The 17,405-nt window shown below is 39.7% G+C and overlaps 2 protein-coding genes across 3 annotated transcripts in view; one reads left to right on the top strand and one right to left on the bottom strand.

The window, feature by feature from the left end:
- Positions 1-6,252, top strand: part of LOC111341522 (patched domain-containing protein 3) — a 21,247-nt gene extending 14,995 nt beyond the window's left edge. The window contains exons 17-23 of the mRNA XM_022948509.2: positions 905-1,026; positions 1,563-1,715; positions 1,968-2,093; positions 2,330-2,474; positions 2,888-3,009; positions 3,658-3,919; positions 4,545-6,252. Coding sequence (XP_022804244.2) covers positions 905-1,026; positions 1,563-1,715; positions 1,968-2,093; positions 2,330-2,474; positions 2,888-3,009; positions 3,658-3,919; positions 4,545-4,630 — 1,016 coding nt within the window. The 3' untranslated portion in view covers positions 4,631-6,252. The remainder of the gene's footprint in view (positions 1-904; positions 1,027-1,562; positions 1,716-1,967; positions 2,094-2,329; positions 2,475-2,887; positions 3,010-3,657; positions 3,920-4,544) is intronic.
- On the bottom strand, positions 4,970-17,262 carry LOC111341523 (methylcrotonoyl-CoA carboxylase beta chain, mitochondrial). 2 transcript variants are annotated; one of them, XM_088738985.1, is made up of 14 exons: positions 16,489-17,261; positions 15,454-15,528; positions 14,725-14,844; positions 14,564-14,622; positions 12,997-13,103; positions 12,054-12,133; positions 11,863-11,954; positions 11,282-11,339; positions 10,026-10,181; positions 8,773-8,829; positions 8,123-8,221; positions 7,251-7,318; positions 6,515-6,596; positions 4,970-6,436 (listed from the first exon to the last, which is right to left on the bottom strand). In XM_088738985.1, exons 1-14 carry the CDS (start codon positions 17,062-17,064, stop codon positions 6,356-6,358), a joined length of 1,710 nt encoding a protein of 569 aa, XP_088595111.1. In that variant the 5' UTR covers positions 17,065-17,261; the 3' UTR covers positions 4,970-6,355. The 2 variants fall into 2 exon arrangements, with proteins under 2 accessions (XP_088595111.1, XP_088595112.1); XM_088738986.1 differs by lacking the exons at positions 4,970-6,436; positions 6,515-6,596; positions 7,251-7,318 and adding an exon at positions 7,899-8,006 and having other exon boundaries at positions 16,489-17,262.
- Between the last annotated feature and the right edge of the window lie 143 nt (positions 17,263-17,405).

Here is a 17,405-nt window from a genome sequence, read left to right on the forward strand (position 1 = left end):
TAACTGTAGTTAGGTAGTGATCATTAAAGTTCGGTCGGCCGTTTTAACCAAGGATTGGCGTCACTTTTCTGCATTAAGACACAACAGTTGGTTGGTTCTCTGTGAATTTTCCGTTCCTTCTGATTGTCCTACAATCGACCGACACTCAACACACAGTCCGACTCTATCGGTCGAGTATCGGTCGATGATCGACCGACTTTCGGGTGGCTGTCGGTCGACTTACTTTAGGTTAGTTGGTTCTCTGTGATTTTTCCGTTCCTTCCGATTGGCCTTCGTCTTTTCTTTGGTTTTTCGACAATCAAGAGAAAGTCACTCAACTTACAGCGCCACTAGAAAATTACTCTTTTCATACGCCGAATGCAATTATGGTGTCCAATTTGAATTGCTATTGTCCTGGACTCACTAGCCTCGTCCTCACGTGGAAACTCAAAAGGAGTATCACATGCGTGAGAGGCTAATGAGTCCAGAACAAGGGCAATTGAAATTGGACGCCATATTTACATTTGGTGTATAAAGCTAACAGCATGTACTCAAAACACGCATTAAAACACACGTGCTGTATCAAACTGCTAAGCATTACCTGTACTGCTTGCACTTTTGATAAAACTCACTCAACTTGATTAAACGAATTGACCACTTTCATAAATGGCTGCCGGATTAATATTCTTTTGTTTAAATTTAAATTAGCCTTTCTGGCCTCGTTTTCCAGTACAAAATTCAAAAGAATACATCATCTCAGGCGAGGCCAGAAAGGCTAATTTAAATTAAAACAAAAGAATATTAATTCGGCAGCCATTTTTGAAAGTGGTAAATTAAATGGCATTTTAGAACAATATTTTGACTTAACATATCCGTGAATACATTATTAGCAGCATTGTTTGAAATAAGTTTTTATCCATTGTAGGGAAAATAAATAGCAAAACACACTTCTACGAATGGCTGAATGAATTCCTACAGGGACCTGGAATCAGTTATCGTAATGATGTGCGAATGAAAAATGGAACGGGCCCACTCTTTGAAATTACTGTAAGGTTCCTTTTTAAGCTAACGTAGAAGACGAAGTCCCCTCCTTCATTCTTAAAGTTCTCTCTCTCAAATTATTGGTAGATCACTGCCGTTATCGTAGATCAGAGGATGTATGTTGATATCCACAATCCTGTGCCATAGGTTTTGAAATTACAGTAAGAAATGTTTCTCCTCTGAAAGCTTCTTTCGGAAACGAAGTCCCCTTTATTCTCATAGTCATATCTCAAAGTATTTGTAGATCACTCCCGTTATCGTAGATCTCAAGACGTATCTTGATATCAACAATCCTGTGCCATGGGTTTTGCTCGCATGGACATCCTGTTGCCCTATTTGCGGGTGGTAGTCTGCGTTTTTAAGCGCGAGATTCAGTGCGGCGACTATTCGGTCGCCATAGAGGACGGGTGGAAGATCTGGGACGAGTGACAAAGCAAGGGGGAGGGGAAGGGGGAGAAAAACCATTCAAAACAGAACATTCAATCGACATGCGAGTCATATGTGATAGTTTGGATTATCAATTAGTAACCCCTCTCTGACAGGCTACGCGAATGGGATTGACACACAAAGACATGGACTCCACTCAAACAGAAGTCAAAGCTATGGAAGACTTGCGTAAAAAAGTCGAAGAAGTGTTCCCCGAGGAGCTGGCCTTCCCATATTCGTTCGTTTATCTAGGATGGGAGACAAATAAGGTAAGAGGCTGGCCTCAGTTAATTGCGTTGTGGTTTATAGCTCGTAACCTTGCTTAAACTTCAGACATAATTGTCGTTCGTAAGCTTCTACCCTGAGCCAACAAGCTCATTGAAAATACGAGAAAGAATAGTAACAGAAGATTTTCATAGTATATTTGATGCATGCTACATTAAGGAGAGGTTTTTGTGCAGCCCATCTCGTCACTTTATGCTCGTAAATTCAGTCAGCTTATTTTCACTCTGTCGTTACAGGTGATCTCCGAGGAACTGTTCCGTAATATGGGTCTGGCCCTCATGACAGTCTTTTTAGTTACTCTGCTTGTCCTCGCAAACTTGGGGACTTGTCTCCTTGTTTTCACTTGTGTCGGCTTCACTTTGGTACGTATCACTCGGTATTCTTTTGCGCACGCGTGAATTTGATGGAGGGAAATGGTTACCCTCGTAGTTCCCGAGTCCCTTTGTTCATCCTGCCCGCGAGAGCGAGGGTGAAAGAGATATGGAATTTATATGTTCTGGCTCCCACCAAGAATACCCCCTACCCCCCTTTCCCCACTTACATCTGTTTTTGTTTCATTGTTCAAATGAACTCATAGCTGTTCATTATTGGCCCTCAGGTGAACATTACAGGCACGATGCATTTCTGGGGCCTGACAATCGATACCGTGAGCACCATCTGCCTGGTGCTCGCGGTTGGGCTGTCTGTGGATTACGCTTCTCACGTTGGACACACTTTCATGATAATACCAGGCTCGCGAACTGGTAAGTTCTCAAATTTGTCATTTTAAATCCGAGTAAATCTTTTCTACCTAAGCCACCCTCACTCCTTCGTGGTTTATCATTGTCTCTTCTGTGTTTTTCTGTCATACCAAACTAAAATTTTGTAGTCATTTTCAATCCTTGTTAATCTTCTCCATCTTAAGCCATCCTTGCTCCTTATTGGTTCCGTTATGATTGACACATTTCTCGCATGTTTTCATTCTACGCATGCCAGAGGAAATCAGAGCTAGGGTGATAAACTACAAATACACCTCGAACGATTAATTTTCGGTAAAAACCCTGCCAAAGTTTTCTTTTTTTTTTTTTTTTTTTTCAGTCTTTAGGGTTCCAAATACTATAAGCTTATTCTAGTTGAGAGTTTTTTTTTTTCACACTTTGGTTTGTTTGCTTGTTAGAACGAGCCCGCGCTACCTTGAGAGACATTGGTCCAGCAGTATGGAATGGAGGTTTTAGTACATTTTTAGCTGTTTTTCTTTTGGCGTTTTCCAATTCGTACGTGTTTAAGACATTCTTCAAGGTAAGTAATTACAATCAAGGTTTATCGTGATAAAGGTTAGGAAATGTAAGATGCAATGGGAATAATCACTGTAATGTGCGTGATTAATTTTTTTTTTCTCGAAAACTTGTCGTAAAAGCCTGTTGCATTGCATGCGAGTGTATGAATGAGTGTTAAGAGAAAATTGAGTCTTAGACTTTGTGACACTCACAATGGCTAATTAATAGAGAATGAGAGGTTTTGAGGGAACCCCCACCACCTCCTCTGATCATCGCTGTGCCATCGACTCATCTCAGTCGATGTGTTAAGCGTTCATATCGTATGTAGAGTTATGTTCCTTTGACTGGCAAAGTAATCTGAGCCTGCTCTGGTATTACTTGATTTACCTCTGTGATTGATGTGTCGTTACTTTCTAAACCAATCAGACGAAGAGATCAAACCAATGACGACTTGTTGTACGCCTTCACCCGCACTCAGCTTTAGTCCGTTTTCTTGCTTTTATCTTGAGTTCTCATCGGCTCCTGCGATATTTCCCTTTCTCTGATTGAATATTTGATTACTTTGTCCCTAAGACCCTCCTTCGAAAAGTGCTCTTGGTACCCATTATTGGAATTGTTTTCAGTCCATACATGTACAGGGTTCAATGTTTGTTTTTTTGGTTTCTATTAGGTGTTCTTCTGTGTAGTCTTGTATGGTTTGTTTCACGGCTTGTGCTATCTTCCCGTGCTGCTCAGCGCCATCGGACCAGCTCCGTACCAATCTGCGCAGTCGCATCATGATAGCAAGGGAACTCGGAGCCGGTCACCGGTCTACCCCGCGGGGCTACCGGGGGATAACGTCAGTTATGAACTGGCCGTGGCTAATGGCAAGAACACCCCACGGAAGAGTGCTAAAAATGGCGGATATAACGTCCCACCTCCGGACTATGAAGGTGATGGTTTTAACAACTATCTCTGCAAGTTTTTTCCTTCCACTAGCTTTTCAACAGCAATTTTATAAAGAACGACCCCTATTTTATTTTACCGTCAGATATCATAAAAATCTCTCCAGTGTAAAGTAATTTGGAGTGTTCTCAATTTCACCCGACGGGATATTGCTTTTTTGCGGGAACTCAATTTCACCAACCTCCTCCCCCCCCTCCCCTTCTTATCCCTCCCCCCTCCCTTCCTCGCTAGACTTGTCATCCTTTCGTGATAGTTTCCTTTACTCAGGTACACTCCGAAAAAACCTTTGTTAACTCCCGAGAGTGCCCGCTTGTAATTTCCCCTTGCAGTGTCAGCCCCGAATCCAATATCAAGGTCGTGAGAATATAGGAAATGATCGCCAACTAAAAAAGCTCTCGCTTGTTTAACATATTCTCCTTGTCAGCATCTTAGGAAATATACAGAGAACAGTATCGAAAATGTATATACTGATATAAGGGTATGAAAAGGTACCCGTGCGTTGAAAGGATGAACTGGGTTTGTGGTTGCCCTTACTGTGCCCCTCTCGTCCCCCCCCCCCCCCCTTAATTTCACTTTACTTTTATCTAACGTTGTCTTTCTTGTGTATGTTAGGTGTTGATGTGTCGAACTTGGCCAATGGTTCCAAAGATAATCAAGCATTCAAATCCAGTGTCGCTACAGATTTAGACAAGGCTTAGCCGGAACTAAAATTAAGTAGCGTGTTTAAATTTTTTACTTTCATTTTTCTGCCCTTTTTTATCTTTTTTTTATAAAAGGACTTATTTGAGACATATATTTGATTTCTGGTATTCACTCAATCGCATATAGCACTCAGCTGTGGTTATATAGTCTGAGAAATTCTTATTAGTGGGACCTGGGGTTGAAGGACAGTCCTGAGGGAAAAGATATTGTGTGAAAGATACACCCACGGTTATTGGGTTGTGGCTAGTAAACTATTCAAAGAATTGCCGATAATTTTGTACATAGCTTGGTAAGGTTTTGGTACCATATTTAAATGGATATTTACAAACAAATAGTTGGTTTTTAAACACTTTATTTAAAAATAGTGTCCACATTAACCTTTGCGTATATTGTGTAGTCTTTAGTGTGCAAACCTTGTCAAACAAGTAAATTAGCTTCAACGAACAACTTAAGACGTATGATATTGGAGTGAATCGCACCTCTTGTCATGTTTGGGAGCAAAAGCAAAGGCGTTTTGGAGACGCGTGTGGCAACCGCGAGAGCAGAGTTTTCCTTTCTTTGGGACTTTGTAAAAGGTTGCGTTTCGCGTCTCGTAGTTGTCTTTGCCCAAGTTCCCCATGCTGTAGAGAGTTACTTTGTAGTATGACTGCATAATGGTAAATACACTTAAGCAATCCAGGGCTCGACAACTTTTCGACTTACTAGCCAAGTGGCTAGTGACATGTTAGATGTTACGACAATTTCAGTTTGTTTAGTAACCAAAACTGAATTTCTACTAGTCTGGCTAGTGGTCTGGCTAGTGGGCTACCGTTAGTGACGAGCCCTGGCACTTTAGGACTTCACGTGTAGACTTGACATAATTTAGGATCAAATCAGAAGAATTGAATTTCAAGGGGTCGAGGCAAGGGAGCACATGATTCAAATATTCAGTACTGCAAATTTGTAATCGATGCAAATCGCACTGTAAAAGGAATAACAGCGTGAAAAAGGTTCATGTTACACGTGGTAGAGGTTTTTTTTTCAGGCTATATTGCCCTATTGTTACGGCTCCTATGAACTGAACATGACAGTTTACTTAGTTCCTTTTTTCCGTCGTGAGTTAGGCGGACTCCCTACATCCCTGGTGTGTAACATTTCTTCAAAACTCTCTTTAAATCGTTTCCAAGCCCTCTCACCTTTGCCTTTTTGTCGTTGAGAAGAGAGACAAGGCAAGAAAAGGGAAGAGAGAGCCTGGGAACATTTCTATTGGGTTATTCTTGTCTCTTTAGTGTTTTTCTGTCTTATTGAACTACTATTTTGTAATCATTTACAATCCATGTCATTCTTTTATATCCACCACCACCCTCCTTCGTTCTTTGTTTACATGTATCTCTTGGGTGTTTGGCCTTTCTTGTTACCAAATATTTCATGCTTAAAAATAAAACGTACTGTAGCGTAGCTCCTCAAAGAAATTATGCAAAGGTTTATATTTCTATGCACTATCTTACAATGCACCCGGTAAATTAGCCAACCTCGTAATATACACCCTTTCAAGTTGTTGTTAGCCATTTTGTTTGGTGAAGCATCTTATGTCCATATTTGTGACAGAATTTACTTGAATAAAATACAGCACAAAGTATGATGGTTTCCCCGTCTTTAATTACCTGCAGCTCTAGTATGCGTGAGGTGTCAGATTGCGAACGATCATGGATAGCTAGATGTGAGAATTACTGAATTTAGTATCACATTCTAAAGACGCCAAAATTGCTGCGTTGTCCGCGAGGGAATGAGGAGAGCGCCGCGCGTAAACTCTGACCCAGGACCTAGGGAAAAATTACAAAACGTGAGTCGAGGAGGTAGCAAGAGACTGAATACAAGGGGATTTGTGAAGTGTTACCTACCTTCCTTGTGTCTTGAGGTAGAATAACACCATCATCCCACAGACGAGCACTTCCGTAGAAACCTTGTGATTCCTTCTCAAACCTAATTCAAAGAAACAAGTGTAGAAGTTGAGCTCGATGAGGTCTTTCCGCGAGATTGCTTTGCGCATGCTTAGTTCACGTTGTTTCAGAGCATGCAGTGAAGCCTGTTTATTTTTACCTTCACGTAAGACAAATGTCCTCCATCCTAAACGATAAAGAACTGATAGGAAAAATGTAACAAAATCCTTCTTGCTGATTGCTCTAACGACTGAGTTCGGAGGGTGCTTGCTAAAGCCTGGTGCCCAGGCCCTTTTTCCGTGTTGTCATCCGCCATCTTAAGTCGTTATGCGGATTACCGCTGTACTATCAGTCCAAGACTCCCGTTCCCTTTACAAGTTTAAATAAAGTCCTGTCGGAAACTCTTCGCTCCGTGTGAAAAGGACTCTTATCTAGCAAAAATCTGTCTCTGCGACAGAATTTGGTCCCCGCAAGTGACTCAAATTCCCATTGGTTTCAATTTGTGCGATCGGGCAGCGATAAGAGAAGTTGCAGCGACTCGTCATCAGCTTTTTGGGTCCAGCGATCTCAAGGGTATGAAATTTACGCCACCTTCACTTGAAACTCTAGCGTGCCTTAGTGGTGCGTATCTTTGCTTTCGTTGAGAGTTTTTGAGCTTCCAAGTGTCATGGTTGAAAAGCCAAATTACTGTTCTTACTTCTTGCTGAGCTTCTCCTTCAATGCCACGAGTTTCTCTTCGTCCAAACTGTCGTCGTCTGTATCATGCTACAGGAAGAGAAAAAAAAAAATCACGTTTAAAGGTAAGATGAAGAGAGGGAAGCAACGAAAATTACAAGAACTAGAGATTAGGGGCCATGTTATCGACACAGAATTTACCCGTTGCCTTTCAGTCCATTATGAATAACTGCCAAAATATTATTTCTTGATATTTGCTTTTAATGCTTGGTTATTTAAAGATTAAAAAACATGTTCGAGATGGGATGTAATCTTTGCCTTTTGCTGTTACCATGGTTCTACAACCTCGTTTCTAGGTCTCTCAGTCCCCTCCCCCCTCGCCCCCGCCCACTCTCTCTCTCTCTCTCTCTCCTTTCCATCCCATCCAAAGTTGGAGCAAAAGCGCCATGGGGATGAAGTTGCTGAACAAAAGTAAATATTAAAAATTATTTCAATTTAGTAGGGGGGCAGTGGGCGGGGGGGGGGGGGAAGGGGAGGAGGAAGTGGGAAGTTGTAAAATTGCATGAGAGTATTTTCCTTGTACGGAAATTATTACAGAAAAATCTTTCTCCATCGCGGAAAGTTGTTAGAAATGATTTTTTTCTGAGTTACTTGCTTGATATGAACTGTTATTCTTAATTTTTCATCATGTAAAATTAAAGTGTTCAACCCACCCCTCCCTCAATAACTTGTCAGATGGTTGGTCCCTGAACTTCCGGCGAAAATTTGTTACTCTTACCTACGTGTTTCAAAAAGGAAAGACAGACCAAGGAGTATAAAGTTTGTAACTTACGCATTAAAACCAATAAGTGGTCTAAAAAAAAAAAGAAAAGAAAAGAAAACAAACAAGTTTACCTCAGCACAACACATGGAAACCATGTCCTCGACTGTATCCATCGCAACTCGAGCAGTGGGCCATGTATATAAGAAATGCGGATCAAAAGAACGACCACACTGAAAAAAAAAATGTGGAATGAATACCACCAGTTTATATAAAAAGGAAATAACATCGAAGATGTGATCCGAAAATCTTTGACAATTGCATAGCACATTTTGTTTCGTATTTTCAAATAGTCCATTTCACAGTTGCATGCCTGATTACTAAGCCTTTGAACAGGATTGAAGCTAAGGGTGACTTTGTTATGATACAAACCTTGCTGTTTTTCAAAAGTAAATTACTTTGTTATCATGCTAACTAGATACTGGTCTCTATCACAACAAAGTCACCTTCAGCCTCACTCCAAATCAAAGGCTTGGCAACTAAGTAAACAACTGCAAAATGGCCCATTCTTGGACTTAGCCAACTTAAAATGCGAAAACTAGTAACCTAGAACTTAGCCAAACACAACACAAAAGAACTTGAAAATAGATACCGTTATTAATTCGAAAAATCAAACAAAGCTGTCAGTCAATGATCAATTTTCATCAACTTGCTCGTCAAGAGTTCCGTGTGTACATTATTAACGGGGTAAGAGTATCAAGTCAGAGGCAATCAGTAAGCCTACCATTGCATAACTGCTTGGTCCGTAACTGCCCTTCATGATAACTGTAATCTTTGGAACCTGATTAAAAATAATCCAAGTCAAGATTTTACAATGTGTAAAAAAAAATCCAAACCTTAGTGAATATTTAATGTTATTTCTACCCAAGGCTCACTGGAAGTTTCTTCCCATTAGCGATCGAAATGAGGAATTCATTATGACAAAAATCATTCCCAGAACAAGAAAAGGCAGTAGCTAGTATTAATAAACTTTATTGACAGTCCAATATTGAATAAAGGCTGATAGTTTCTAAAGAAACTGTTTGGGGCTGCGTCGGTGGGGGTAACGAAATAATTTGAATATATCAACAAGGTTGAAATGGTAAATTCGCCACCGTAACGATTATAAAAGCTGACGTTTCGAGCGTTAGCCCTTCGTTGGAGCGAATAGGGGAATTGTGAGTTGTGTGTGCTTTTAAAGGCAGAAAAAGGAGCTACGTAATTGGTGGGAACATGGCAACGAGAAAAACACGAATAAATTTGTGGAATGAAAAGCGTTCGTTGATACCTGTGGGATTTAGACTGCCGGTTTGAAAGATGAGCCTAATATTGAAAGATGAGTCTAATATTGTACACATGAATAAAGGCTGATAGTTTCTAAAGAAACTGTTTGGGGCTGCGTCAGTGGGGGTAACGAAATAATTTGAATATATCAACAAAGTTGAAATGGTAAATTGGCCACCGATTACGATTATCAAAGCTGACGTTTCGAGCGTTAGCCCTTCGTCGCTCCGACGAAGCGCTAACGCTCAAAGGACGCAAGCCTAGGGAGGAAAGTCTCGCCTCGAGCGAAGCCACTCTCGTCTCGCGAGAAGGTAAAAAAAAAAAAAAAAAGTTAATCCGGAAGCATATTCAAGTTTCCGAGTCGTTCCGAGGGAATGCAGTATATCTAAAACCAAATCACTTCTAAACGCAAAGCACGAATCGGCAAGGGATCATTTTTATCATCATGGAAAGTATCGCGTATAAAAGTTACAGCTGTTCGCATGACTGTTTGTCGGGGCTGGTATAAACCACCTGCACACCGGATTATGAAGTGATTTTATGTCCTCTCATGATATTGAAATCGAGCTCATTTACGCTTTTTCACTCAGAAAACACCAATCAGATAAACATTTTTTTGACTAGCATTGGCGGCGTGAAAGTCTCTCAATCCACCACTTTCCATAAAAGTCCCATGCACTGGGCAGTTTTATTTTCTTACACCACACATCATACCTGAGCACAGGCTACTGCTGACATCATCTTTGCTTGATCTTTGATCAAACAGGCGCTGTTCTCTGCGGACGAAGTGGCGGGAGTTTGGGGAACAATGTTTTGAAGGAACAAGAGAGGAATGTTCCGCTGACAACACAACTCCACAAAATGCGCGCCCTGAAAAAAATAACACAAATATCTATAAGTCAGCAGGAGATCATTGATCAAAGAACACTTTTCATTTAATTAACGTTAAATCAAAACGCAACCGGAGCTAATGAACTCCTGAACTAAAAAAATCACAAAAGAGTCCATAAGGAAAAAGAAAAAAGAAAATTACTGTCAGTAGCCAATGACGTTCAGCGCAACTACACGCGCGTGAATAACTCGCAATAGGCCATCTTACAATTGTGTGCTTAGTTGCCAAGCCTTTGATTTGGAGTGAGGCCGAAGGTGACCTTGTTGCGATGGAGACCAGTATCTAGTTAGTACGATAACAAAGTAATTTAAATCTAAAAAGCAGCGACGGCGACGTTTGTATCATAGCAAGGTCACCATTAGCCTCACTCCTGTTCAAAGGCTTGGCAACCAAGCAGGCAACTGAGCCTGCGAGCAGGCTTTCATTTTAACTGAACGCTTTAGCACGAGCCTTTCTTTGCCTGTGGGAAAGTAAGAGGCCTTGCGCAACGCAAGGAGGTCTGCAAGGAGTCTGGTACTAACAATTCATTAGTACCAGACCCCCGGCAAACCTCTCTCCGACTCATCTCAAATCTTTCCGCGGGTGGAAAAAATGCGCGTCCTGCCGGGTTGCAGGCTACGATTGGTTTTTAATTTACATTTTATTGGTAAAGAGGATTGTGCGAATATTTATGGACGTCGGAAAGACATAAAGCAAAAGTAATCTTTGGTTACTTCAGACAATCAATTATATACCACTGTAAAACAAAAGACATAGCCATCATCAAAACAACAATCCCCAGCTAACTTTTTCCTTTTTATCTGCCTTCTTTTCCCCTGAAAAAAATTAATGCGTTTATGGGATGCTGATGGGCACACACTACAGCTCCTCGTTTTGATTTCAACTCCCAAACACTTACATATAAAGTTGTGATCTAAAGTTTTGGAAGATAGCTTTTATTGACAAAAATGTTCGCTGGTCCAACCGAACAGGAAACAATGACCAGGCTGTGGGCTCATCAAGATAACTCAAGAGACTAGTTTTAGCTGGTGTACTGATTTCCAAAGCTGTATTTTGTAAAAACATCATATAAATTTACCTTCAAGGACGCTTGAGATGTTAGTTCCCCGTTGTTAGCGACAATTCCGACCAAGTACCTAAGGAGGGGATTGAAAACCAGGTTTGAAAGTTTTTTTTTTTTTAAGGTAGCCCCCCTTAATTCATTTAAACATAATATCAATACAGTTGAAATGGTAAATTGGCCACCGTAACGATTACAAAAGCTGACGTTTCGAGCGTTAGCCCTTCGTCGGAGCGAATAGTGGAATTGTGGGTTGTGTGTGCTTTTAAAGGCAGAAAAAGAACACACAACCCACAATTCCTCTATTCGCTCCGACGAAGGGCTAACGCTTGAAACGTCCGCTTTTGTAATCGTTACGGCGGCCAATTCACCATTTCAACTTTGTTGATATATCCAAATTATTTCGTTACCCCCACCGACGCAGCCCCAAACAGTTTCTTTAGAAACTATCAGCCTTTATTCATAATATCAATACAATCGTTTCGAAAGGTACGATATTTTTATAGACTCAATTAACACTCAGCCTAGAAAAGTAAGTTTGACTTAAACGCGCTTCAACAAGACACATCTTAATGAAGATTTTACAACATGAACCTCACCCATGAACGCGAGCAAATCCTGTGATTATTTCTGGTCCAAATCTGGTTTTAAACTCCTGGAACTGGCTTCCATCAACAAGTCTTGCCAATATCTGGCCACAAAATTACAGAGAAACGTTTGTTACTTTGTTTTCTGTCTGCAATTGAGATGTTAAAAACCACGCTTTGATATTCTGTACATTGATTCTTACCTCATAGATAGGAAATTGTGTACTGTCATATAATGCAAGTGTTAAAAGATCATCACAGTCAAACAAAGGAGCTTGTACATCTAAAAAAAAAAAAAAAAACGAGAAAACCAGCGGGAAAACGAGCTTGCTAAGGATACAGATCTAACGTTACTTTCTCTAAATTTCCTGAATGAAAGACAGTCAAATGGAGAAGTTTAGTAACTGATAGACCAACCAAAGAGACAAATACATGGTTGCCTGACCAGAGAAATGCATTAATCGACCAATAAGCTAACTGACTAACCGCCAATAAGATTAAGAAAACAACTGGCCGACTAAATATACTGGATGGCTAGTTGACTGAGTTACTCCCCGACTGAGTGACTAGCTAATTCACTGGCTTAAAAGTCTATTTACGAGCCTAGTGGCCCATTAGACAGGTGCTTAACTCCAGTTTCTGTAGCATGAAGCGACTAGGAGTATTTCTACTTCCCCCTGGATGGAATGCTAGTCCATCGCAGGGTTACCCCCAGCATTAAATTGCCGGTACCCATTTATACACCTGGGTGAAGAGAGGCACTGTGAGAGTAAAGTGTCTTTCCTAAGAACACAACACAATGTTCCGGCCGGGGCTCGAACCCGGACCACTCGATCCGGAGTCGAGCGCACTAACCACGAGGCCACCGCGCCTCCACAATTCACTAGTTTACCTGTCTGCTATCTGACAGCCTGAATGACGGCCTAACTGACTAAGTAATTGCCGGGCTGATTTGCTGAAACGCTGACTGAGGGGAATGGTTGAATGATTTGACTGACAGATTGGAATGTTCGCTGGACTGACCGACTGACCGACTGACCGACTGACCGACCGACCGACTGACCGACTCACTGATCAGCTGACCAATATCCCAACTGACTGATTGCATGTACTACAGCTATATATTATTGTGTAAAATGACCGCACCTGGTGAAGTAACCCACTGCTCTCTATTTAGTGTTGCAACAATACTTCTTGTTGTTTCCATAGCACTGTCTTCATCAGCTTCAAAATGATCTGTACATCCACTGACACTGAAAATAATGCATGCGCCGTTCATGAGTCTCAAATAGCTCCCTTGCTTAGCCCGCAGAGCAGGTGGTGTAATTTTGGCGGGCTCAGTATTACCTTAGGGAATCTTTCATTTTTACAGCAGCGGAAGGCTGGGAAGAGAAAGAAATTTGTACTAGGGGGTGAGCGACGGTCAAAAAGAAGGAGAGCGGAGAGGGTATGGTGATAGATATTACGCTTCCTTTCGCCTATCCCCGCCCCTATCCCCACCTTCGACTGTAATTCCAAGTCAAATACGACCGGTCGAATGAACGATGACGAGCTTCTCAGCGTTAACTCACTAAGACGCCTGCATTGCAGGCTATTCTCTGATTTAACAGACTAACAGATTAAAAAAAGCCCTCAACATCAATAGCAATAGAACAACTTTGGGAACAGAACCCAACCCAGAAGGGGAGCCAGGGGAAAACGCGTAAATCCATGTTTAATACACGTTCCACGTTGTAATAAGTAACAAAAAAAAGAAAACGAAAACAAAAAAAAAAAAACAAAAGAGTAAAAATAAAATGTTTACTTCTTTACTGTAATACTCTTAAAGTAAAAGTATATCAGAGAGTGGCAAAGTGTTTATACGTGATGCGTGATTAAGACCATATGTGACGCGTTAATTTTACAAAAAAGCAAGCGTGATTCGTGAATTTATGAACCAGCGCGAAGCCTGACGCCTCCCGAAATATACTTAACCTGTGATTTGTCCTTTGATTTCAGGAAGACTTCAAGTTTCACTGAAACCTTGTACACAAGAAGAGAGATTTGAAGTTTTCTCTTTCATATACAAGGCACATGCATTTTCCTAAATTCGTGCGTGAAACAGGATCAGAACGACCCCCCCCCTTTCTCTTAGCAACCAAGATATTGATCTCAAGCCTAAACTTTCCCTCCACAATCAAAAAGCATCAGAATATGACTAAGAAATAACAAAGCTGTCTATAACAACCATTTACTGGTTAGAAAAAGGTTCTTCAGAGAAAGCGTTTCTATGCAACAAAGAAGAACAAACAAACAAATAAACAACAACAGATGAATCTTGAAGCAATCTCCTTTAAATCTCAAGTGATGGTTAATGAAAACTAATACTTGGGTCCCAGATGTAATGAAAACCCTGAATATATGAATACTGATTCAACTCAAATTCATACAAGAGGTTACACTGAATTTCTACAAGCATTTTGATTGGCTCCAACTAATCATCTCTTGGTGGACAGATGCATGATTCTTGTCAAAATTAACAATTCTTTGCTATGTTATTATATAACACAAATAGATTTTATGTGGCTTTGGGCCTGTACAATAACTGGTCGCAGAAGACCTAAAAATGTAGTAAAAACATCATGGACAAACACTGCTGTGCCATATGTGCAACTTTTTTGTTCTACTAAACAGGTACTAAGGAACAAGGAATCTATTTCTCAATTATACAAACCTGGAGTGCATCAAAGCTCCGCCTAGTTCCTCTGCACTGACAACTTCCCCGGTGGCAGCCTAGAACAAGACAAGTCTTTGATTCAGAATAAGATCAAATCAAGAATGTCAGCAAACATCTTACCAGTTTATATGCCCAAAAACTCATTTATGATATCCTACCTTAACCAAAGGAGGGCCACCTAGGAAGATTGTACCAATTTTATCTACAATAACAGCTTCATCAGCCATTGTGGGTACATATGCAGCACCGGCAGTACACGATCCACACACCACACAAATCTGTAAAATACATGTCACAGTGAGCAAGGTACTGGTCTGATCTGGATTTTATTAGTCTACACAACAAGAGATTACTGTACCATAGTTTGCTAACATGTAACATCTCCTTGTAATATCCCTACATTATCAGGCAAACAGGTAATAATCAAACTTATCAGGTAAAAGTTGTTTTCTTGATTTATCACCAAATTCTTATAACTAATTAACAAGAAAATGTGCGGCAGATAGAGGGGAGAATTTACAATCAGATCTTGGGAGTTTAAGGATTGAGGCACCTGTTTATGAAAATCATGAGATGTAATAACAATGATAGTAATAATAATGATAATAATAATAATAATAATAATATCAAACTTTATTAACACTCAAAGCAAATAACTATTTACAAGTTAAAAGTAAAAACGACCTAATAGTAGTTCTGATTTCAATTAAAATCCTATTTACAATCTAATCCTTTTCATCATCATCAATATTATTATTGTCGATGCTAAAATAACAATGCGTCTTTATTGTTCAAGAGATAAAATTACTAACCCTATTGTTCAAGAGATAAAATTACTAATCCTAAAATATAATCACAATAATTTAATAATAATGATAATAACTTACAGTTGGAACAGCATTCATTGACATCACAGCCTCATTATAAAACACCCGTCCACCAGTTTCTGGAAATATGTCAGCCTGTAGAAAGACCAGCAAGTTTTAACATTTACAATCGCTGACACTGAACAAAACAATCCAATTGTGATGATATCAAAATTAGGGTATAATAATAATAACAATAATAATAACAATAATAATAACAATAATAATAATAATAATAATAACAATAGTAACAGCAATAATAATGACTTTCAGAAAATAAATCTTAGGAAAAGTTTTGAATGCTGAATAACAACTTGTTGGGTGGTGTCAGAACAGTAGGTAACCTATGGAAACTTTTTCTCGCCTAAAACCTATCGAGTTAATAAACATGGGCTTAAAGATAATACATACATACACACATATATATACACATACATACAAACTTTATTTAACTTGGAAATATGCTTAGCTTAAGAGCTAGTTTACAAGTATTCCAATTAATACCTAATGAAAACCTAACAACTAACAATGCTAATATCACAGTGGGTGAAATCACAAATTAAATACTGATTACAAGCTATTTAAAACTGTTATTACAATATTACCGCTGCAATAATAAACTAGCTCAGGTAGCATTGATAATAATTACAAAATAAAAGACTATTAATAACAACTATAATGATAGTAGTAGTGGTAATAATAATTATTAATTATAAATAATTATTAATCACTACTGTGAAGATTGCTTTCATATTCAACAATGATACAAGTAGTTATAACAAAAGAAATTGAAGGGAAATGATGTAATTGTTGTAGCATGCATGTAAATCTACTGATCAAACTTAACAACAACACAGGCTCATTTTTTTTGTTTATTTTTGTTCACCACAGCACATCATCATATAACATGCATTCAATGTATTCACTGTCTATCAGAGAATAGACAACAAGTGAGTTTCATCTAGTTTCTCCTTTCAAAATCACCCCTGGATCAGACATCAAAGTCAGGAGAATAAAGGAAATGATCATCAACTAAACAAGTTCTTGGTTAATTACCTGTAATGGAAGAAATGCTCCTCCTGAATCTATAAGAAAAATACAAGGAAGCTTGTTCACTTCTGCTATCTCTTGAGCCCTGAGTTGCTTCTTAACTGCAATAGGATAAATAGTTCCACCTTTCACTGTTGCATCATTGGCAATAATAACACACAACTGTCCTGCAATCTGTCCAATCCCTGTAACTACCCCGGCGCAGGGCACGTTACCATACTCAAGATCAAGTCCAGCAAATTGGGAGAACTCTAGCAAGTCAGTTCCGTCATCCAACAGTTTACTGAGTCTCTCTCGAACTAACAGCTTTTTGTTCCTCTTCGTGTGCCGTTCAATGGCTTTTTCACCACCACCAAGCAACGCCATGTTCGTATATTCCTCAAACGATTTGAGAATCTCAGTTTGTTGAGTTTGCTTTGACAAAAACGCTGGACTATTTCTATCAACATTGCCGTCAATAACTTTAAAGTTAGGAAAATTTGATAGTGGTTTAGCCCGAACAGATTTAGATAAAAGTGATCCTACGAGTTGCGATGATCTTCCAAGTAAGCGAGATATCCCATGAAAAACAGAATAAGACATAGTATTATCGAAAATTGAAGGCAAAATACAGGGCAGTTAGCCAGTATATCCCTTAAGAGCAACAATTCTTGACCTATTTTAGGTGTTGAGTCCTCTCGATTTTCACAAAAATCAAATCCTTGAACAATAATTTATGAATTATCTGAATCAAGACGACTACTTCATAGGGGCCATCTTGTTTTGAAGGCCAGGTGCCTAAGTAAGTTGTGACCAGTCTATTCACAACGAAAAGCCGCGCGGTTGGAACAACAGAGGATAGACTCGGGAACTTCTAAACCCTAAATCGGCCTTTTTCCCCTGCACTGCAGCAGGTCTTATGATCCTTTTCCGATTCGTAAGTG

Source organism: Stylophora pistillata, chromosome 11 (genome assembly GCF_964205215.1).
Source record: "Stylophora pistillata chromosome 11, jaStyPist1.2, whole genome shotgun sequence".
NCBI lineage: Eukaryota > Metazoa > Cnidaria > Anthozoa > Scleractinia > Pocilloporidae > Stylophora > Stylophora pistillata.